We start from the raw sequence: 26,276 nt of genomic DNA on the forward strand, positions 1-26,276 counted from the left end.
TCTATTTTACGCCAACTTAAATACATACATACATACATATGTTAATTAAATTATTATTTATTCTTAATTAATCAAAGAACTTAGCGCTCTTTTATCATTTATATCACGTAATAAAGCTTATTTTTTAATGTTTATTAACACTATATATAACATAGGGCTTTGCTAAAGCTCGTCTGAGTAGGTACTCGTACTAACCACTCATGACATAGTCTACCGCAAAACAGCAGTACTTGGTATTGTTGTGTTCCGATTTAAATGACGATGTACGGAGTCGTTAATATTTATTAAATCGCCAATATCTATGAATGGTGGTGACTACTTACCATCAGGTGACCATATGCCAGTCCACCACTAACATTTCATAATTTTGGTATGCAAGTTAAATATATTAATAGAGACTTACTAGATTTATAAATATATTAATGTTCTCGTATTGTCAGATGATAAGACAGTAATCAACAGTGTTTCTGTTTCGCTCTCACTAAATCATCACAGCGTATGTTAGACAGAGGCAGGTATATTATGACCTATTAATACAAGAGTGTATTCATGTATGCTTGTGTCCAAACAAGGAAGTTTAATGCGATCCCGACCTGCCTCTACGATCTATTAATCATACTTATCCATTGAAATGCGTTTGTCCCATATATACAGGTTGCTTTAGTTTACGTCATCGTTATAGTATAAGGAGAATTAATGTATTGTTGTTAATTCTTATATAACTTTGCCCGTTAAATTTTACATTTATTTCAGTAAATAATATTATAATTGCGATTTTTTTTGTTTGTGTATAGTTGTTTGTCTTAACTACTAAACCGATTCTTTTTGAAACTATTCGTTTAACTTACGGATGGTATTGTCTACGAAAAGTAATTCATAAGGTATTTGTCAGATCAGGCTCCAAATCGATAGCGGGAAAATGTATAAATATAAGAGATGCTAGTTAAATTGAAAAAATATAATCGTTATACATATTTTTATGGAACCGGGAATATGATGACTCATCAGTCATCAATTATCATACTGAAATTCGCATTTACGTAACTGATTTTTTATGTATTTTTTAAGGGAATATTTTATTACTATTATCTTGATTTGGCGTTCTTTGTATATTTGTATGATTTAAGTAAAAATTAACACCCTGTACTTACAGTAATGAAGTCCAGCTGTAGATGAAGCCAAATCCTTCTCAATTGGCTGCTATTCTTTGGTTCATTCGCTGTCATAATGTGGACAAGACAATTTAAAATAATTTCATTTGTTCAGCACTACTAACGTAAGAATTTTAAATAACCATATTATTTGTTTGAGTATAAAACTTAAACTATACCTTTTAATTTTATTTTACTGGTGGCAGAGCTTTGTGCAAACTCGTCTGGGTAGGTACCACCCACTCATCAGATATTCTAACTCAAAACAGCAGTACTTGGTATTGCTGTGTTCCGATTTGAAGGGTGAGTGAGCCAGTGTAATTACAGGCACAAGGGACATAACATCTTAGTTCTCAAGGTTAGTGGCGCATTGGTGATGTAAGCGATGATTAACATTTCTTACAATGACAATGTCTATGGGCTTTGGTGACCACTTACCATCAGGTGGCCCATATGCTCGTCCGCCTTCCTATTCTATAAAATAAAATAAAAAATAAATAAACAATAACAACTTTTCACTGATAAGTTTCCCATTAAATTTAAACAAAACTCGACTGAGAATGAAGAATTTGTTTAATATAAATTTAATGACATAAATTGCCCGTAAATCTCCAATATGGTTCATTTGATACATAAGTACCATTTTTTCATACGACACATGCTGATTTCCTCACGATATTTACCCAATATACTACAATCAACCTGTCAATATACCAATAAAGATTTTATGGTCTTAGATTTTAAAGAAAGTATTTGTCATTTATATGATTAACCAGGCAGGTAGCGAAAATATGACTCACACTATGACGATGACTCACACTTCGATAATGTCAGTATTATGAAGTTATTTTCAATAATATTTGTATTTGTGTGTGCTAGTTTGTCTGTATAACGTGTTCATTTAATAGTAATTATGTATTTTATATAATATAATATAAATACTGTGGGTTTACCCTCATTAGAATTATAATGAATGTTTCACATTCTTTTTTATATAAAATAGGCAGACCACCTACTGGTAAGTGATCACCCATAGATAAATTGACCCTGTGAGAATCAATACACATTCCTTGCATTGCCAATGTACTGATAACGCTCAACCCGGAACACCACAATACTAAATATTGCTGTTTAGCGGAAGATGTAATGAGCGGGTAGGAAACGCAAATGGAATTGGTCAGAGCCCTACTACCAAGTAATATATATTAATTTCAGTTATAGCGTTTAATACTATGTTTATTATGATTTATTGTATAAATTAAATAAAAAGATTAAAAAAATTATGAATTTTAACCATCCAAAAAATAATGTACGTATCCCTTCTACGATATCTGTTGATGACAATGTAAACGAAATTATCCTTTAAGAGATACAGAAACATGCGAAGTCATACTTTTGTATGTGACATTTCATACGAGATAAATAAATAAATTTGTATATATTTTTTTCTGAATAAGTATAACTGCTTATCATTGATGTTAAGGTTTTTGTACATGTAAACTAAATAAGTCTCACAGAAATGCATATATTCTTGAAAATTTAAAAACATTCCAACGCGTTTGCATCTTCTGAGTTCTTGGGCTCAAATCTTAGGGCAAAAAAATGGATATATGTATTTATATAAGGAGTTATAATAATTTTATTAATAGAATTAGATGTTTTATTGACTTTAACAGTAAAAATTGCTTGTGATCTTGGTACCATTTTCATTGATTTATAGAAAACAATATAAACAAAATATTTAGCGACGTTCTGCTAATGCGTTCGCTGTATGACAAACAATGTTTATGTAAATATCATTCCTTAAGCAACTGATAATAATTTATACCTTAAATATAAAACATTCTATTTAATATCCCAACCGTGTATGTATGTGAACATATGTATGTGTGTGTCAATGTGAAATAATGGTAACAAAAATCATGACTATTAAATAAAAAAAAATAGCAGTTGTTATTTTTAATTAAAAGTTAAAAATAAAATTAGTTCACACGCTTGTCTTTATAAGTATTTAAATTCATATATTATTAGTAAGTGCTAAAATATTAATCTAGGTAGCTGTGACGTCACTTGTCACTCATTAGTTAAAGCTTGAAAGCCGGTTCCCAGTGGGTCATGTTCTTGAATAAACTTTATAACGACTGTCGGCTGTTTCTACTAAATCATTAGTATACCAAGAAATTTTTGTGCTGTATTAATACAACAGACACTATATAAAAAAACACATACCTAAAAAATGTTTTACTCAAATATTTCTTACGATTCCAATGTCTATCGGTGATGTTGACCACTTAACATCAGGTGGTCTATTTGCCTACATGATTACATTTAAAAATCGCACAGCGTCTGTTTCGAATTGTTTGTTCAGACTTAGCAAGTTATGCAATTGAGTCATAGCGCCATTAACTTCCATTTCTATAATCCCCATAAACACGAGACAAAAGATCAAGAATCTCGGAAACTCAACACTCATACCTTTCAATAGCCATTTATGATAACCGTTCCCGAAGCTCTTATCATAATCTTTGATAAGATAGCGTTTTGAAGTTCTTGTATTGTATTTAATATGGGCTTGTGATTTCTGAATTCTTTGACGCTGATATTTCCATTATAACAAGACTCCGCTGACGTTTTAACCGATATCGCTCAGTAGTTAGAACACGTGCATCCCAACCGACGATTTCAGATACAAATTGGGCCTCTATATTTTCAAATATATCAGCAATAATTCATCTCGTGCTCGACAATGCAACGTCATAATGATACCTGCATATGTCGCATAAAAATTTACCACTAACCCGATTTAAAATAAGGTGGTGGAATGTGTTCCAAACCCTCTCCTTAACCCAGCACTTTTAACTATTAGTAACTTAAAATTTAAAGAATTATAAAAACATTTATATTCAAGGCATATATCAAAGTAAGGTATTGTTCGATAATAAGGTTGCGAATTATTTTTTATGCAGAATATAAGTGATTGAGTTTTATACCGATTCGTCTCGGTAGAATCTACATATATCAGAGTATAGATTCTACTTAACCGATGCATAGGTTCAGTTTAATCATAATAAAGTTTAATCACTTAAATAGTCTTGTAGGAGCTTAAATCCACTTAATCCAATTTCATTTTCACATCTTACTGTAGTAAAATGGCATCTTCATTATTTAGTTTGGCTGAGGCATACCTATTTATCCGGGCTATTCCTCACACGTAGCCTCGTTTTCCCAGGTGTTAAGTTTTGACTTTAACAGTCAACTTAATCTAGGATAAAAACGAAAACAGAGGTGATGTCCGAATGATTAATCAGTCCCGGTGGTCTTATATTTCACTAGCATCAAATAGATCTTATCCGTCATGGTTTTCAAAACATCGCCATTATTGCACCGAGGGGTCCACCAGCAGGTAGTCAATATCTTACTTTGCAATATTGCGCACTTAAGTGATTAGTCAATCATGTCTCGACTAAGATTCTCTTTAAGATATTGCTGCTAACGTTAGCTACGGAAGCATAGTCTGTTCCATTTCTTTTGTCACTTAATTACAGCCCATTTTTAATGTCATCCTATCTGATTTCAATTTTTCTCATCGAAGTTAGTGTATTTACGCAAGAAATATAAGTACACAATTGCATGTGCAAGCGTATGCCATTATTTTGTCGATCTCATAACCAAATAGGACAGCAATATACGGCTTTGCATACATCCTATGTACGGAATTGAATGCATTGCTAATTGACAAGCTTCGGGTATGTACTGATAATTCCTTGATAGAAAGAATTTTTGGTGACTCAACCCGAGATTTAAGTCCAGTCTCAGGATCTGCAGCTTTTTTAAATAAATACTTCTTACACCCATGAGGCAATCTTATAATTGAGGAGTTATTTCCTCGAGTACAATTTTAAAACACAGACCAAGTATATTCTCTATTTAATTTAATAAAAACTGCTTGGATTCGATTTTGATAATTATTTCTTACTTTACTCAATAAAATAAGAAGCACATAACTGTCCCAAACTTAAACTGTCACTGCAAATAAAAAAAAAACTTTTACACTAAAATTGTTAAAATATTTAAGTGTCATTTTATTTCAAACAATTTTTTTGTAACATATAAAAGTTTTAGTGCCACTGTAAAAATAAATAAAGTCCCGTCAGTTATTTGTTAGCAATGACACTTAAACAATATATTCACTCATTCGTGTTGAATAGATAAATGTAACGTGCTTTAAATGTGATTTTTGCTTGTAATGCCATTTTGAAATCAAATCTGCTTATATTTATATTATTGTTCGTTTTCATTTGTCTTTAATTACCTTACTTACTTATGCCATGAAATAGGTATTAAATAATTTATGACATTCTTCTACCAAAACAAAATACAATAACACAAATACAAATAAAAAAACATAACCGATTAGTCTTATCGTTCAGGTAAACGTTTCTTGAAAATGACTACATTTTATAACTATAACACAATCCAAAAACAACCTTGTATTTTTTAAATTAGAGTCTAAAATGTGTTAAAATTATTTTATGGCAACGTGACCTAGACAAGGAAAAATTATTGCCGATTGAAAAAAGTAATGAAATTTGAACCTTATGCTTAAAGTATAAGGGTCATTAAAAAGTAATAGTAGTATCTTTACACAGGCAGGGGGTCGGCGATTTTGACAGGGGAACGAAAACAGATATGTCAAAAATATTTTTATCTGTACCGATTAGTTTAGACCTCAGGTACACCAGTGTTGTGGCGCGTGTGATTGGATGCACACACGATTGAGTGACCATTTGTGTGTTAACTATAATAGTTTGTTTATTAGTGATGTTAAATTTAATTACATATTTATTATCTGTGCAATTTCAAGCAATTGATATAGTAAGTTACATTTTATGTTTTTTTAAATTATTAATTTAACTAATTCGAATTTTAAAATTGTTTATTTTGTCAAAGGTGAACCGAATTCTCGAAAGTGTAAATTTACATTATCATGTGAAATTTTACACCAGAAACCCCAAAGTTCGATGACATTACTAAATAAGATGTTTCCGCTACATTTTTTAAGTGCTTACAAAATCTGTTTACAATTATTGATATAATGGCGGTTTACGCAACAGTACGTGGTATTTAGCAGTTAGAAGTTCATATCAATTAAATTTGATAACCTTTCAATATAACAATTTAAATATTTGGTTAGTTTTTTAAATGCTTATAAAATTTGTATACTTAATACTTTATTTTGTTTATTTATTAAGGCACATGCACATCATATATATTACAGATTTATAGATATAAATATACTTTTAAAAAGAGTATATCTGTATGTAAGAGTACGTACATTAAGTACAGAGGCACACAAAATTGACAGAAATAGTCGTCGCCTATTCACATCCTTAAACTTATTTATAAGAATAAAGTTTTAATACTTATATGTCATATGTAAATAAAAAGTTATATATTAAAAAAATATATGAGTGTGCAATAAGTACCTAAGAATTATTTTAACATTTTATAAAGTAATAGCAACTTCGCCCGCATGGGAGGGGGAGCTGGTGTTATGTAGAGTATGTAGCCCTGACAACGTATATTCAAAATTTCATAATGATCATTTGAAAAATTATAACGTAACAAACAAACAAACTTTCGCATGTAATATTAGTAAGGGTTTTCATGGTGATCAAACACTGTCGAAGTATCTTAATCTCAAGAATATACAAACATCAATTTTAACAAATAAATAACAAGTTCAAACTAAGTTGACCGGACTGAAGTTAGACATCCGAGAATTAAGCGCAAGTAGGTCACGGTGGCGCGTCCATGGAGAATAGAGAAGGTCCTTATCTTGTGTAGATAAACAATTCGTATTTTCTTTTTCTTATAGTATAGGTAGGTGGACGAGCAAATGGACCACCTGATGATAAGTGGTCACCAACGGCTATAGACATTGGCATTGTAAGAAATGTTAACCATCGCGCGCATTTATCGCAAATGCCCCACCAACCTTCGAAATTAAGATATTATGTCCCTTGTACCTGGCTCACTCACCCTTCAAACCGGAACACGACAATACCAAGTACTGCTGTTTAGCGGTAGAATATCTGATGAGTGGGTGGTACCTACCCAGACGAGCTCGCACAAAGCCCACTAAAGTCTACATGTATTATTTTTTTTTCATTATAAGAGTGCAACAATCTCATACATACGAGACACCCTTATGATGGAGCTCTAGATGCTCGTAGCCTATAATACTAAGTGTTATTATAAAGACCAATATCAAGAGCATTTACGCAGTAAAAATCATTACAGTATTTTTTTCTTTAAATAATACTTCAAACTTTCTTTCAATCAATCTTTTTATAGTCTACTATCATTCACTGTCAATTACAGAGATTGTTTGGGGTAACCCGGTAGTATTGGTACTGTGAGACTTTAAAATAAAACCACAGGGTATGTACTGCTGGTCAGATAGTATAATTGGACTCTCATTATAAATTAACAAAAATGATTAAGTAATAACAAAAAAACATTGTTATAGCGCGATGTAAAATACATCTAAAGCCATCTACTGATGAAAAGATAAATTAAAATGACATTTGGCATTATTTATTTTGATCTTAAACAGAGATGAACACCCTCCAGCTGTTATTAAAATTAAATTAAATTTATAATTTGAAGTCACATCATTATCATGTTAATGAAAATGTTCACATAACACAATAACACGATAATTATGTTTTATTTAGCAAATTATAATAAATATTAAAGATCAATAAATTATTATAATATAAAATAATCACTAATTATGTTATTGAATGACGATGATATTTAAGATTACCGTTGGCTTAACAACTAACAATGTATAAATATTTACCGAAAAAGGTTGTTGTCCCATTTTTTCTATTTAAAATAGGAAAGCAGAATCGGCCAACTTGTATTAATTCTGAACTATGAATAAATACAACTTTTAACTTCGTTCGATATAATAATAAGTTGCTAAAGTAGCATCAACCAAAATCATAACAATAGTCCGCTTAATATTTCATTTTTATTCGTGTCACGCAAAAAATACAAGTTTAAAAATATTTACCTAAAAAATTACCATGTTTATCAAAATAATTTGTAAATAAACATTTATAAATGTAGTATTATTCCTGCATCCAAAGCTCAGATAAAAGGAATTATAGTAATGCAATTTACGTGTGTTACAATCGCGTAGTGTGTTACCAGGGATATAGATCATTAGTACAGTGGTCTCTTTGTATCGAACCCACATGTGTAATAACCTTGACTGTTTCGCATTAAACAAATACATACGAGTTTATTTACTGACTTGCACCCGGACTCCGGCTCTGTTCACGGAAATTAACATATAAGAATATATTTGTCATTCTGATCAATTATTTATATAAATTAAAATAAAAGTTTTTGTTTTTAACGACTTATTGTATGTCATAGATTCAGCAGATGTCATTTCAATGTGTGCTTGTTTTAATGTTTAACGTTTTTCTATCACACACACAATCTTAATTTAAGATTCGTCGATTGGTGATGACAATTCGCTTTCTCTCTCTAGTTTAGAATTGATGTAATGTGTAAACTTCATGGGTCAGTTTTGGTAGTAATTTACCACCGCTCTGCCAAACTCCTTTCGGAATTATTTTTCTGGTGGTTTCTTGGTCAACGACAAGTACGTGTTGCGATTCGGTGCCTTTATTCTTTTTTTCGAGGTTCTTTCGATGTTATTTTACTTTATCAAGTAAACACAATGACCTTCTCCCTTTCTGTCATTATAGTTTTGACATTCAAAGGAAGAAGACACAGCATTGGTTAACTAATCACCCCCTTTTTTAACGCTTGAAAAACGCGTTACGCGTTTCCCCCACGGGAACAGTGGGGGAGTATGTTTGGCTCACCGGTGTCCAAAGCGCTAAGTGCTGCCAGAACATCGAAATACCCACTAAAAAACCAGCGGTACCCTTTCCGTCTTAACGAGGAGCGCCACGGGTTCGCTTTCGCATGCTACCGTGACGCTCTAATGTCACTAATCACCCCCTAAACAACTCGTTTCAATGAGGTTATTAAATTATTATGTATTTCTTTATTTTTATCATTAGTACTTGGACATTCCGAAGAAGAAAACGATATATTGCGTAAGGGTAAAACCGCTGTACATCGTTTATTAGTTCAGGTTAATGTTCTAAAAATTTCTATTAATAAAACTGGGAAGGTTTTTGAAACTAATATACTTTAAACCAACATATAGATGCTGAGTTGGATTTTAGGTTAGTTTTTTTTAAATTATTGGGTATAATGAGAAATTATATGTACATTTATTCCATTTCATACTTATTATCTAAAAACAAGGTCGGAGTATTATTATTATAATTTCATTTCAAATAATCTTCTGCTCGCTGAACTAGCAATTTGGTAAGTGCTGTTTGCGGTTTCGTACGTAACTGGACTTTGATCAACAAGTCCAATATTACCATATCAAGAATTATTAGAATAAGTATAATTTTTTACTACATAATTCAAATCCGTTATTAGTTGCGGTCTTTTTAGTGGAAAGACTAATTAAATTACTTTCCTGTGATAAGTTTTTAGTAACTGTTTTCGAGAAATACTTAAATCGAGACGATTATCTGTTTTCGCTGGTAATTACTAAATTAGGTTTTGATATATAATACTTATAAATCATTTACTTGAGAAGCGAAGCGAGAGAAAAAAACACGTATGCACTTTTAATTTACTATAAAACTATTGTTTACTGCATATATGTTAAATTCCTGTTTATATAAATTTATTTCTTGTACCTCGAAAACGAGGCAAGTCCTCAAATTTTGTATTTAGTCATGGTAGCTTTTAAGTTTATCTATATAGGTGTCATTCCAGGAAAAATGTAATCTTTCACCGTGCGAAACTCGGTCTATTCAGATACTAATATATAGAAATAAATTCAAAACGCGACGTAGAATTGAATTAGGAATTGTCAGAAAGTGATGTGCGACATTGACTACGATCATTAATATTTAAAGGACAAATGGTTCAAAATTGCGTATCACACTAGATTTATTTTTAACTATCTATCCTATACTTATGCTATATATTACAGAATATGTTTTCATATATTCTTTTACCAAGTTTAAGTTTGCAATTTAGAACACATTTTATTAAACAATATTTCGTGAAAGTATATAACACTCGAATACATTTCTTTTCTTAATATTATATAAAAGCAAATCAGAGTGATTTCTATTAAATTTCCCCGGTTACGCTCCGTCAAGCGTACTTGTACTCTCACTTCCATATAAAGGGCATATGAACAAGACAATGTATTTTATGAAATAGAGATATTATATTTATAATTACGCAAACTTTCTTGAAACGTACGCTTTACCTAAGTAATGCTTTTGAATGTAAAGAAATTGCGAAAAATTCGTACATAATTGACGAATGAAGTATATTAATAATCCTTTGATTTCAAGACATGTAATAAAGTTTGAAAACCAAACTTAAAAAGGAAAATTTACAACTTATGTGCTGTCAAAACATATTTCTAACATATATAAGTACTATATTACTACTTTTACTGGTGGTAAGGTTTTGTGCAATTCCGTCTGGTTAGGTACCCACTCATCAGATTTTCTACCGCAAAACAGCAGTACTTGTTATTGTTGTGTTCCGGCTTGAAGGGTGAGTGAGCCAGTGTAATTACAGACGGCGAATTCTTACAATGCCAATGTCTATGGGCGGTGATCACCTACGATCAGGTGGCCCATATGCTATCCCGCCAACCTATACTATAAAAGAAAAAACTATAATTATAACTAAACAGTCTAACTTATAAACGTTGTTACACGGGTTAAGCAATGCTGTTTTTTTTTAATTTCATATCAATAATGACAGAAAAAGTGTAATTTGTTTTAACTAAATATCCGCTACGCAACGTATATATTTAAGGCCAATCAAATTTATATTTCTAATTATAGTATCATACCTAAGACTTGTAATGAACATGTTATTGCTGCAAGAAGTTAAATAACAGAAACATATTAAAAATAAAATAATTCTCTAAAATCATTTCATATAAAATTACATTATTACATTAGAATAAACAAAAAAATTGAAAATAACTTCAGACTTCAAAATAAAAGCAAATGAATCTTAAGGAAAAAAAGATATAAAACCTCTACACAGACACGACAATTACTGGCAATAACAGAATTCGATATAATGTAATTATACGTCGACACTCGACTCAACGGGTGTCGCTGTTATATATTCATAACTTAGTTTATTATTACGTATACAAATGGAGAACAAGCTATTTAAAATCGAATATCTATAACTAAAATTGAGACCAAGGAAATCGTTACTAAAATGATTTCATTATTAGGAAACCGATTACAACGCCTTTTTATGTATCGTACTATCGTTCTAACAATATTCAATCCGAATTCATTTCACTCAATCGTTTCAAAACAAATCAAAGGTGCACATTTCCTTACATTCCTTACAATATCGACAGTCTTTATTTTAATTATGATAAAGTCCGTAATCGCATGTTTGTCTCCGTGCTAGCTGACGGAGTGTCAATTAACAGCATACAAAGGGCGCTGTTCAGTCGGCCGTGTATTCGATTAACTGTTATAAATGAATCTACGTTCAATGAATTCCCTTTTTCTGCAGTCAACTGTAAACATAAGCCATTATAGATTTGTTGCTTTCTTTACGACCCAGTGAATGGTGTGTTCATTTCCTAATAAAACCTTTTCGAAAGATGGAAAGCAAATGACACAAATTGGTAATCTTGCTAGGTCGGTTAAGACGTGATACGGCTTTGTTCAAACCTGCATGGATGGGTACCACCCACACCATGGTTTAGTTATTATCTATACTTGCCTACAGTGACGGTATCATCAGATGGCTCATTTGTTGGTCAGCCTTCCTAAAATAAATTAAAAACTTATGTGGAATATGTAATCGAGTCTATAGCGACTGTAGCGCGTGTCAGTGTGAATTAACAGAATCTACAAATGTAATTTCTGAATGTAAATAAGCTACTTGGAGCTCGGAGTTTCGCATTTCAAATTTAGGTAGTCTAGGTTTTATGGTAGGTTATGTTTGGGCACATAATATTTTCATACATATTCGTAAAAATCGATTATAAAAACTCATCCAAGCTATACTGAATCGTTTATAAACAATGTTCACGGCTTACATTTACCAATTATATTTTATTATTTTTAATTAAAACGTCAAAACCAGCCTTTTTGCAATTTGAATTTTCTCTTGTTTTCGTCGAAACTTTTAAGGGTCTCAGTAATCAATTATGTTGCAAAACTCAACAAGGTCGTTATTATTCACTAGGAAATATCTTCGTGCTGCGAAGATTGACTTGGTAAATGTCTTAACAAAGTTTATTTTCTACGCATTCATCTCTTCAATTATTTAATATTTTAATAATAATGAAACCTCCAAAAATACATGTCGACAAAGGGTCTTTAAATAACTTTATCATACAAAAAAAATATCAGTAGTCTCGCTTTTTATTATGCGGTTAATATACAAGAAACCTTCAAGTAAGTGCTAACAACAACGAAACAGTTTCTAATAGGAGAAACTATACGTGAATGCATAAAGTATAAAAGACTATTAATTCTTAAATATATTTGAAATTAATTATATTCTTGATAAATGCTTATTTTTACTTTTTATTAAGTGTTTAAAGTAAAAAGCTACAAATTTGCTATTTTAAAGTTTTGGAGATTTCACACGGATTCGCTGCTGATGCGTGGATACATGTTTTAGAATTTCTTTAGATTCTTAAATTTTTTCGTTCGCTAACGACCCCGGAATGAATGATAAGCAGAATTGAGAGAACTCGTGAAAAACGCCAAAAACTTCAGTTAATATTCCAACATTTTTTATACAAATATTATTTTTTATTAAAACGCAACACGTTTTCTATTATAATATTGATATTGTCATAATACTACGTGAATATTATTGGGACGAAAAACTCGCTAGCAAACGATTTATGGCATTTTTTATCGAAAAACTGTGACAAAAGAATTCTAAACCGCAAACACAAAGGGTATTAAAAAAAAACAAACAAATCGAAGCGATCGACTCTACCTCAAAGCTAGATTTATAAACACTGGTCCAAAGCTTTGTATTTATAAACACAACAAATAAAATCCGTCACATTTGCATGATATGAAGCACAAGTTCGGAGTTTAGGATGAAAGCGGGGTCGCTGGTGCATGCATGAACAGGCCACTGCGCGCAAACTAATTTTAACCAGCCGATACACCGCTGGTCATTGTATAAGGTGATGGATTTATACATTTATTAAAACTTTTACACAGACATACTTTACACATTTAATAAATTAAATGAAAGAATATTAATAATACCTTATTTCTACTCCAATTGCTTTCTAATAATTTCTCCATTCTTAAACTGTTTTATTAAGAAGCAAGTACAGTAGGCACAATATAAGTTTGCCTGCCTGAAGTTAGGTTCTCCGAATCATTAATAATACGAGAGTGGAGAGTACTTGCCGCAACCGCAAAATATGTTGTACGTAGTACGTTTCCATATATAAACTAATTTACAGAACGCACTTTTAGATTTCCTTCCTAAAATTTAATATTGAGGTCAACTTAATCAGCACAGCCACTCACGACTAACTTCTGACCGCGCTAACTAAGGTCGTATGTACTTTGCTATGTGTGAAATACTTATCTACTATGGAAGATTATCACAACGACATCAATTCTTAAAAGACCTGATTCTTAATAAATGACATAATTTTATTAAAATATTGCTTTATAAACATCGATTATAAAGTATGCGGTATGTTTGCTATTTATATTTATTCAAGTGCATACTTTAATCGGACTTATTTGTAATTCGCGGATGGGTGGTGTGAGAAATATATAGGTTATTTATACGGAGTGTTGCAAGTAACAACATGTGACTCATTGAAAATAGTCGTTTGAACTTTTAAGAGTTACCTGTCGATGTCACACTGCTGGACGAAGAACTCTCTTCTTTTAGGAAGAAGGTTGATAATATATGCTCGTGTGGCAGAATTTCGTATGATAAAGAAGCTGTCACACAATATGTTCCATCACCATTGAGCACAATATTGATAGTAAAACTCGGTATTACTTGCCCAGTTGCCCAGATGTTATTCAAATATATTAATTATCATTAACTGGTCTTTGGTACAATGAATATTGTAAGCAATGGAATGTTTTGTTATGTTATGTAATGTTAAACTCGTCGTCCTTGAATTAATCATAATTATAGATAATAGGACTGCGTGTATAAATATTAAAATTTTAATGAATCAATTTTAAAAATTATCATTCTAATGACGATAAAAATGTTATGATATTCTTATAACTTACTTGTATCATTAAACAATAAAATATTCCGTCTCTAAATGGCATATAAGTCTTAAACAAAGAAAATCGATTATTATTAAATATATTAGCAATCAAATCGTGTTCAAATTCAAATCGATCCTGATTGCGAGAGATAGACATCGGAATTGTATGGATTGTTCCATTTCTTGGCAATAAGTTTCAACTGTCGGCGTGTTATATTAATGTATCGTATTCGGCTCTTCGAGTATATTTTATATATATGTTTATATAGTATGACTATTCTTAAGCTTTTGTTTTTCTTTTTCACCTGTATTTGGCTTTTTTTCCTTGTGGGTGTGCAATAAAGTTATTTAATAATAATAATAATAATATATTTTTAGTTTATCCGAAAAGTCTTTTTTTATATGCTTTGACGAGCCGGTTGGCGTGATTGGTGGATGCTTGCCTTTCACGCCGAATGTTGTGGGTTCGATTCCCATTCAGGACTGATATTTGTGTGCATGAACGTGTCTGTTTGCCCTGAGTCTGGGGGTAATTATCTATATAAATATGTATTTACATATTACATTACATTGTCTTATAGGCAAGCGTGCTACATCTTAGACCGTGTCGATGCTTAACAAGTAATTAACTTAACTTAACTTGGCAAGTCAACGGTCAAACGCTGGCCTATTAATTGTAAAAAAAACAGATGGCCGTGTGTGAAAAAAAAATATGTCCCTGGATATTATTATTGTTATTATTAATTATTCTCCTATAATTAACTTTACGCATTTAATTAAGTAACTTACTTATGCTTAATACATATATAAAATATATATTAAGATAATAATATATACAGTAAAATTAACGAAAAATATACCTAAATTATTATTTAAATATTTTTATCATAGCATACCATAGCTTTATGGCATGTATAGTAAAGGTTATGAATATGTGTAATTATAAAACAAAGTTTATTACGCGAATAGCTCTATAGATAACTAAATTTTCTCAAGGCCATTATCTCCATCTCTATTTATATAGTGGTCTTGAGTTTCATCCCTGTATTCCGACACAATGTCATACGGAAACATTCCCTTCCCACCCTCGGCTGCCATCGGCCGGAGACAGCACGACGTGGTGACAGCCGACCCAGTTTAAAAGCACTTATACTTTAGAACGTACATTTGTTCAAGTTAATTTATTCTTGTAAATCAGATTAGTATCAATGTTATATCGTTGCCAGTGTTGAATTCAGTATAGACGAAATATCTTTAACATTATTTCTATTTTAACTTACATAATGCCGATTTGAATTATACATATAAAAGTTTTAACCATTATGTAGCTGCGGTTGTAAAAAAAAAAGAAATGTTTGTTAAAAAAAAAAGAAACTTAAAAAATGGCATTTATTTTGAAATCATAGACAGACACTTCAATTTTATAACTTGTGAAGAGCGATTCTGTTAAAACATACTCGATAATCAACGCAGAACATATATGTGTATTAATATTAAAACATCTAAACGATTTTCAACATTTAACGAGTGAGAATTGAGTTTTTAATGAGTGACACTACTAATCCTTATTCTCTTCTGTGTAATATTATAAATAAACTTTCATTATTCCCTATTATAAGTGAAAATATAAATAAATAAAAACTAGTTTTTTGGTAATTAAATCTCACTGGTGGTAGAGCTTTGAGCAAGCTCGTCTGGGTAGGTACCACCCACTCATCAGATATTCTACCGCAAAACAGCAGTACTTGGTATTGCTGTGTTCCGGTTTAAAGGGTGAGTCGGCCAGTGTAATTACAGGCACAAGGGACATAACATCTTAGTTCCCAAGGTTGGTGGCGCATTAGTGATGTAAGCGATGGTTAACATTTCTTACATGCCAATGTCTATGGGCGTTGGTGACCACTTACCATCAGGTGGCCCATATGCTCGTCCGCCTTTCTAATCTATAAAAAAATAATTATAAAATAAAAAAACTCTTATATTAAATTAATTATATTTTTTTCTATCTTCTAATCTAAACTATATTATAATCGCTTATCGTTGTTATTTCTTCGTATTTAAGGTAGTTTTCCTATGTAACTTAATAGTAAAAGACGTCTGTATATCGAGTAGCTTATTATGTATACGGTGACGAGAAAAAGTTTACGTCAAGAAATCACAAGCTGTGGTACATAAGAAACGAATTAAAACAATACGTATACATCCGTCCTGTGGTTTTATGCGCAATCATTATTCCCTCAACTTAATAGGAAACTAGTATATATGTAAAATTTATAAATATTAATGGTACATACAAAAAATTTATTTGATAACATTCAAGATTTTTTTTATTTGCAACATAAATATTGATAGTGTTTATACTTTTATTCTGTTTCTATACTTTTCTATTTGTAATTTCTTTCGTGGAAATCACATGCAGGCTTCTTTACAATAATTTCCTTCACCGCCAGGAACAAAAACTTCGAAAAACTGAATCTAAATTTGAACCCGCGACTGGGTCACATATATATCCTTTGCGCACAACTTTTAATACAAATTAAGAAGAATTTACAAAAATGAGTACTATCATATCCATCTATATGTTTCAATCTATATTAGCAAACAAAGGCTAGATAAATAATATGGCGTTTCAACAACAAACGCCTTCTTTGAGCAAAGGCACATGTGTATTTATATATTCTATAGAGATATCCCTAAACAAACAATGATAAATGAAATATCGTTTCAAAGCGTAGTAGGTGATATTGTTTAGAAAGGTCCGGAGGGTCTGCTTATGACGTGGATTGACAGTTTCCAGTATGTATATATAGGTGCGGTCACTTATATGAAATACTAACAATATTGCGTTCAATTATATACTCGTACCCAATAAATAATTTAGGATTAACTTTAGAAGCGATTTAAAATAAAGTTAATTTAAACGACAAATTCTTACAACTTATTTGACACACATTTGACCATTTCTCTACTCTCTCTCTCTCTCTCTCTCTCTATTGTATACTTTTCATATTTTTTGTTAATCATTTGCTTGTCTGGGATTTGAACTCGGGACCTTAGTATTTTTATTTTCTACTTCATTTCAGTTATTGTTTAAAATACTTCTTTATAACTGATGATAGACGGGCTCTTAGCAAGTCCGTCTGGGTGGATAACACCGCAACCGATAGTCTACCGTCAAACAGCTACACTGAATTGTGTAAAAAAATTGTCAAGCCGCGCTAGGGACTTAACATCTTAGATACTGCAGTAGGCGAAGTTGTTTTTTTCTTACTATGCCAGTATCAGGTTTCCTCATTAAAACTAGAAAATTGTAATCAATTCTGTCATAATAACACTATTTGCTTATTTCCAGATCTACAGTTCCCAATCGACGTATCAGGGGTACAAAACGACCATCCTTTCCTCGACGCAGATTCCCTCCAATCTCTCTTCAGACGACTGACAGCACTGAACAGATGCGCAAACATGAAACTAGAACATCATCACCATCAGAAGAGATCCGTAAGTACAATTACATTATACATACGATTACATAAATATAGTACACTTTTTACCTCCTCTTTACTGACGATACTAATATTATAAAGCTGAATACTACGACTGGTCTGAAGTGACTATTATGAAGCCGCAAATACCAACGCTTAAACATTAAAGTAAGTGTGGGTTTCTGTTGTGAAAATCTCAGTAGCAGCCCGGAGTCTGAATGTTATACCGTGCCTCAGGCAACACGTAAACTTGTGCGTTAACTTTTTCGAATAACAGATATTCTAGTACACTTAAGTTATTAAAAGAAACAACATTAGCCAAAGTCAATAGCACTAATGTTTATTTAAAAGTATTTATATTATAATTAACCTAAGTTTACATTGAATTATTTTCGTTATATCACTTCTGCTAAACGCGATTCACGAAGGAACCTAATTGCTAGTTCAGACCGGAGTTGAAGGGCAGAAACCAGGTCCGTAGTTAAATAGCAATTCGACTTGTTACCAGATCGACTGACTTATTGGTAAATATGTATCGATTATATACGCATGTATTGCTGGTTGTCAATTTATTTTTTCAATTTCAATTTATAATTGACGTCAATCGATAGTATACTCGTATGTTAGCAATAAGTATATAACGATTAGGAATGTAACAGTTTGTGTCGTTTCGACCGTCCGTTAAGAAATATATAACGTAAATAAATATAACAAAATGCTAATTTGCTTACAATGTAAACAGAATGCGATTATTTTTTAACTTATGAAGTATAAATTTTTAAATAAAAATATTTGAAGCAAAATTGAAAAAATAATAATAATAATTTACAATCGTAATATTATGAAATATAAGTAAATTCAAACATGTCGATTAAGTAATAAGTATATATTTATAATTTTTTTTAAGCTCATTCATAGCAATAGGTCAATCTAAGCTTAAGAGAAACATTATAAATTTAAAATAAATAGTTTTAACGAAGACTTTAAATCGTTGATTGAAAATAATTCTTTATGGTAAATTCAATAAAATTGATTGGAAAAGTTAGTTGGATTACACTTCTACAAGTAATACAATCGACAATTATAAGTTTTCAAGATTAACTAAAACTTAAACTGAAATTATATAGAGATTAGATTATGATATTAAAATACTTCAATATTGACATTACATTAATTTATTTTATTTTTACGTAAATTTTTCATCTTGTCATGAGATTCTAGACTGGTACAAATATATTACAAGCCGTACCTGTGTATATATTTGTTTTCAGATATTAATTTAAATATAATTAATAATACTTATGTAAAAATTGGTTGGATTTCACAACTAAAGATTTATATAAAATCAATTGCTTTAGAGTCGGTGTTCACAAATGCATATAAATATGCATAAATTTAAAAAAATCCTTTAATGTACATACATGTACATTATATTGGAAAAAAATAATGACCGAGAATCAAAACAAATAAAAAATAAATAAAGTTATTTTTTAAATATTCAAATATAGAACATTGCATTGCATTCCATTTTTGGATAGCATGAAATACAAACAGACGCTGGAACTTATCTTCTCTGGTTTCATTTTGTTAATGATATTTTAAATTAGCTTTATCTATAAAGTCTATGTAAAGAAATCACGGCTTAGTTCTAATCAGCTAAAGTGAAACCGAAGTAGGAATATATGAAACGAAAACGATATAACTTTCCGTTTCGATTCTTGACCATAGAGCAACATATATTGAAAATGGGAACAGGTTATCGACATAGCCCAAAGTATTAGTAAGTTGAAGTGGCACTGGGCTGGACACATGTGTCGCAGAACCGACGACTGTTGGAGTAGACGTGTTCTGGAGTAGAGACCACGCCCTGGCAAACGTAGCGTAGGACGTCCACCAGCTACGTGGATTGACGATATACACAAGGTGGCTGGCAGCGGTTGGAGATTGAGAGCTAAAAATCGAGCTCATTGGCGTGCCATTGGAGATACCTATGTCTAGCAGAGGACGCGAAAAATATAATTTATAAATATATTTTTTAAATTCTATAATTTATAAATAAAACAAATATAGATCTAAGCAGCATTATATATGTGTTTAGTTTTTGAATTAACACACTTTATTTCAATCAACATTTCGTTGGAATAATTATAATATTGAGCAAAAGCACACAATATTTAGAATCAGCATTTAGTATGGAGGACCTGAATTGATGATACAGATGTCATTTCCAGCATCCCCACTTATCTAAGTCATTGATTAGCATAATGTGCATTCAGTTTTATTTACTTGAAGTTTTTACGATCATGGTCAAGCTATAAATGGGTCTGTCAAAAGCGTAGCGAACAACTTTCTTCTTATTTTATGAATATTACTCTTCTATCTTTATTTACGAGCTGTTCGCTGTGATAATTGTAAACAGACTTTTAAATAAATAAATTACATTAATATACTTTTATAGATATAATAATATCCTGGGACATTTTACACACACGGCCATCTGATCCCAGATTAAGTTTGTATTTGTACAAGCTTAATTTGGGCTTGTGCTATGGAAACCAGACAACTGATATACTACATATACTACTTTTCTTCTGTAAATACATACTTATATAGATAATTACGCCCAGACTCAGGACAAACAGACATGTACATGCATACAAATATCTGTCCTGGGTGGGAACCGAACCCACAACCTTCGGCGTGAAAGGCAAGTATCTACCAACCACGCCAAGCGGCCCGTCAAAAATATATGTTTGAACTACTTCTATGATAGACTATAAAATAGATTCGTTATTATTGTCCTCGCTTTCAAAACTATGGACGAAAGAGATCTTTGCATTTTGGTTTGCATGTGTTTGGGCATTTTCAAAGAAGAATAGCGCATTGCAAAAGAGATGTTTCAGTGTACAGTGTCTAAAAATACTACAGTTTGACAATTCAAAGCGACCACTGTAACTCTGTTCACATCCAAACTCGAATTAATTACCGAGGACTTATTAACAAAAAAATAATCATCTCAAATATCTGATCTCATTTTACTTTTATTTAAAATTGAATTCAGTAAGCTGCTGACTTATTTAAAGTTGAGTATTTTAAGTAGGTTGTGTAAGTTTATGACACAAGAGATGAAAAGCCATAGACCGTATAATCTCATAGAAATATTCGTCCCACATTGAAACTTTCGTCCTTTGTTTGATGGATCGGAAAACGAATACAGCTTGAAATATGTTTTCTATACATTTTTTATCGTATAGGTAGGTGGACGAGCATATGGCCCACCTGACGGTGAGTGGTCACCAACGCACATTGGCATTGTAATTAATGTTAACCATAGCTTACATCGCCAATGTGCCACCAACCTTGGGAACTAAGATGTTATGTCGCTTGTGCCAGTAATTACACTGGCTCACTCATCCTTCAAACCGGAACACAACCGTACTGCTGTTTTGTGGTAGAATATCTGATGAGTTAGTGGTTCCTACCCAAACGAGCTTGCACAAAGCCCTACTACCAGTAAAGTCCTGTCCTGGTTTTAAATATTAACGGAGAGCAATGGAACAAAGACACATTTAATTATAAATAAAGAGAAAGAACCGAGTCTTGCTTAGTGGTTAGAATAGGTGAAGCTAAATCGAAGATTGAAAAAATGATTAGTGCGTTTCAAACGCGACACGTTTTTCTAATATCAAAAACTGATGTTACCATATTTATTTGTCTTCATTTGTGTTAAAGAAAGACACTAAAATAATCGTTTGGATGTGGTTAAATATTCAAAGAGGTAGAACACTCGCCCAACCACTATTTTTAATGGAACCTCTGGTCTAATTCCTTCATTACAAATATATGATTTTCCCCAAATCTTAAGTAAAAAGTACACTGCAGATTTCTCATTGCTGGACTGAATCCTCATCGTAGAAGAATTGAAGGCTATTCCACTAGTGACTAGTGCGTAGTGACGCAGCTCTAATGTCGGTGGATACATGTGACAGACATTTAATCCGGCGTATGCAGGTTTCCTCACGATGTTTCCCCTTCACTGCGAGAGACAAAAAACTTTTAAATATACAATTATGAACATGATAACCGAGAAGGCTTGTCCGGATAAAATATCAATTAAAATCAATGTGTTCACAGCCAATTTTTACTAAAAAATCTGCTTATAAAAAGCATTGTTAAGTAAATTTTAACGTAAAATAGGAAATTTAATAGCAGTTTCACTGAAACTCGTTAACTGACTGCATAATAATAAAATTACGCTGGCAGTCGCCGAACTAGCGAGAAATTACCTATTTGGTCGGTCGTTAAAATTATAAAGTGCAATCTGTGTTCTAATGGAGTTAACCACTAAATATTTACCTCAGCACAGTCTGTTATCGTATCATTTATAACAGAAATTTTATTTATATACATAGTCGCTTTTCGAAGGAAATATACATATGAATCCAGCGCGTTTTTTCTTTGTTTTAATTTATAAGATAGGCAGACTGACAAATGGGCCACCTGGTCAAGTAGTCACCTGTATAGAAATGCCTATGTATATAGCATTGTAAAAAATATTAACATTGGCTCACTCAACCTTCAAACCGGAACACAATCAATCAATCAACAGCCAATCGTTGTCCACTGCTGAACATAGGCCTCTCCCAAGGTGCGCCAAAGCTCCCTGTCCTCCGACTTCCGCATCCAGTTGGTACCCGCCACCTTCTTAAGAAGGTGGCGGGCAGGTACCTCCAGCACCTGGCTGGAGGGCGCCCTACGCTGCGCTTGCCGATTCGCGGTCTCCACTCTAGGACTCATCTGCTCCAACGGCCATCGGTCCTACGACATACGTGACCAGCCCACTGCCACTTCAGCCTGCTAATTTTGCAAGCTATGTCGGTGACTCCGGTTCTTTTCCGTATAATCTCATTTCTGATCTTATCCTTGAAAGATACTCCGAGCATAGCTCGCTCCATAGCACGCTGAGCGACTTTGAATTTGTGGACTAGTCACGCAGTTAGTGTCCACGTTTCGGCACCGTATGTCATGGCAGGTAAGACGCATTGGTTGAAGACTTTCGTCTTCAAACATTGCGGTATAGACGATTTGAGGACTTGACGAAGGTTGCCAAATGCTGCCCATCCCAAGCGAATTCTTCGATCGGCTTCCTTCTCGAAGTTGTTCCTACTGACTTGTATTATCTGTCCTTGGTAGTTATATTCACTAACAACTTCGAGAGGTTTCCCCTCGACGTATATCGGTCCCGGCACGACATGCCTATTGAACATGGCCTTGGTCTTGTCCAAGTTTATACCGAGACCGACACACCGGGAAGACTCGCCTAGGCTACGCAGCATTTCGGTGAGTTGTTCCAGGGACTCTGCTATGATGACGATATCGTCGGCAAATCGAAGGTGTGAGATGTACTCGGAACACAACACCCAGACAAAGAAAGGCTAGCCAGGCTAGCAAAAGACTGCCACCAAGTAAATCTCGGTTTGAACCAGCAATCATTGGTTAAGATTCAAATGTTCTTACCGCTGTGCCATCTCGTAAAAACTAAACGTATGTACGGCTATAGCCAATACACGTCAACCGTATATATAACTTACCTATATATATATATATATATATATATAAACCTATATATTAGAGTAGGTTATACATAGTTCCAAATTATTATGAAACGATTTCCAAACGTATTATCTTACCGTAATTTTATAATTTCCTTAATTTATTATCCGCTTTGATTACTCAGAGAGATAAGATTGATGCTTATGATAAAATTTTTGACGGTCAATAGCCTGGAAATTTAAATTTAAATTTTTTTAATTTGCGGCACACATGTGGCACATGTTTACTTGATACATGCATGTAGAGGAAATCTTATATTATATTTAAATTATATTTCCAATTTTACATAATTTAATAAAAATATGGTAAATTTAAAAAATATAAAATAGTATATACATAATTTTAATTTATGTAATTTCATAAAATTCAAATTAATCCATTTTCAAGTAAACTAAATTTAAATTAAAAATGTATAATTTTATCTTTAGAATACTAAAAATTTCTATGAAAATAGTTAATAAAAAAAAGTCAAGGAAAAATGTATACATTTATTATCGGTAATACCGCGAAGGCGCGAATTACCCTCGAGCTAAAATGATAAACCTCAAACCGTTGCTTAAATTATATAATTTATAAGATTGTTAGTGTATAGTTGTTTTTTTCTTATGTAAAATTACTGTTTTTACGTATTCTAAAGTGAATTATTATCCAATGTAATTTTTTCATATCTTTACGTTTTGCTATTTAAAAATATATTACAGCAGGTTGACTGCCTTAAAATGGCGGAAGCTTCATACGACCGTTGTTCTTCTACCATCAATATAATAATATTTAACACATTATCCTTTATTGTATATACATCAGGAAAATTGAAGATTTAAAATAAAATGTGGGTTGGATTTGTATGACAGTTACAAAAAAATTAGAATAAGATGTGTGCTTAAAATAAATAAGGTTTTTTATTCTGGGCTATTGCAAAATAATGTTTTTTTTAATAAAAAATTAGACAAAATTTTAACTAGTTCATGTAATAAATTTGTATGAATTTAGCTTAAAATCGTTATTTCGTTTTACGTTTTTAATACTACAAAGATATTTATTTATAATTCATTTCATTAGAATTTTTGTAATATAATTTTTAATGTAATATACTCAATGTAGAACACAAACAGCGAATAAAATTTTAACAAAATCCTTAAAAAGAAGAAATTACAAATAAAATTGACTAACTTTATAAGTTTAGTTATCGATTAAAAAGAATCAATACTACAATTCACACTGAATTTTATCTAAATCTAAAACATAAACCCTTAGTTGTTATTAACTTAAGATCTTTTAAACTACACGTTTCTATTTATATCCAATTATTGCAAAGGTCACGCTCAATTATTTCGAAGGCGTGAAATAATACCTAAAGGGCACAGGTAAAATCCAGAGCTAACCTTTTATTTCAATTATAACTTTATCCAGGTTGCTACCTTGGTATTTGATATCATTCTAGAAATCATTGAGTGCAAAATGAAATATAAACTGAACCAAAATTATTACCTGTTGAATATTGCCAACAGCAAAGGAGATTTTTTATTGCCCTTCTGGTTGTAGTCTGATTACACGATATGAATGAAAAGAGATCAAGCGTAGGGCTAATGGCTTTAAGTGCTTACGAAGCAAAGGACTGTTTCACTACCGACTTCAATCTTTTAACAGCTACTGAGTTCCTCTGAGACGGTTTTCTCACGATGTTTCGATGACGAATAACTCAATGATGTGTCCTATGCAAAATTCGGCAACATTAGAAAACCTTACTTGGAACAAGACAAATGCGATCAAGAGTTTCTGAGATACTTGAAATCCTTAATTTAATTGTTTTTTTTTTTAAATACTAAACCCGTAAAGATATACTTCTTATACCTATCTCGCATTGAGGAAGATTTAACTCAAAATTATTTTACTTGAACTGAATGTCCCAAGTGTGAGTTAATTATTAACTTTTTTATATATGAGAAGAGCTAGTATTCTTAACAATACCAAAATCAACGAAGTACCAATATCGACCTATATTGTTTACCTTCGGCTACTATATACATACAAAATATGAAAAAAAATACAATTACATAAGGTTATTTTGCAATAAGCCATTGAACTTTTGGAACAGGATTTAATTTTAAATAAAAATACTATTTTCGCAATTACTGCCATCTTCGAATTATTTCAAGATCGCGCCGACTCATTTGCTCTGTACAGACGCAACGAAATACTTTTAAATCCATTAAAAAATTACTCGCGATTTTCTTATAGTCATGATAATAGCTCACAATTCCACTTCGCTTCTATAATTATACATAAATGTTGTTTTTGTTAAGACCTTATCTGAGATTTTAATATTATGTAAGCACGATTATAACTATTAAATGGACTGTGGTTACTCGGATGTTGCATTCTTAAACAGGCTTTGAATGATTTTTTTAAGTATCGTGGAAAACCATTTAGTAAATTTCAAATCAAGTTAAGAATTGTAATTCTAGTATATCTTTCGGTTTTATAATTTTTTATCATTCTTTATAAAATGCTTTTTACGTGTACATATATATTTTTTGCAATTTATATTACAAATTGTTGGTACGAAATTAATCTTGATTTGAAATTAATTTGTACTTGTGTTGCTGTAATTTTTATACTACTACTTTG

General features: G+C 31.8%; 1 protein-coding gene across 3 annotated transcripts in view; it reads left to right on the forward strand.

Annotated features, from left to right (window-relative positions):
• Positions 1-26,276, forward strand: part of LOC126776311 (rho GTPase-activating protein 7) — a 277,214-nt gene that overhangs the window by 233,341 nt on the left and 17,597 nt on the right. For all 3 annotated transcript variants that reach the window (XM_050498733.1, XM_050498732.1, XM_050498734.1), the window contains exon 3: positions 17,903-18,051. In XM_050498733.1, the coding sequence (XP_050354690.1) occupies positions 17,903-18,051 (149 nt within the window). The remainder of the gene's footprint in view (positions 1-17,902; positions 18,052-26,276) is intronic.

The sequence above is a fragment of the Nymphalis io genome, chromosome 20 (genome assembly GCF_905147045.1).
Source record: "Nymphalis io chromosome 20, ilAglIoxx1.1, whole genome shotgun sequence".
Lineage (NCBI taxonomy): Eukaryota > Metazoa > Arthropoda > Insecta > Lepidoptera > Nymphalidae > Nymphalis > Nymphalis io.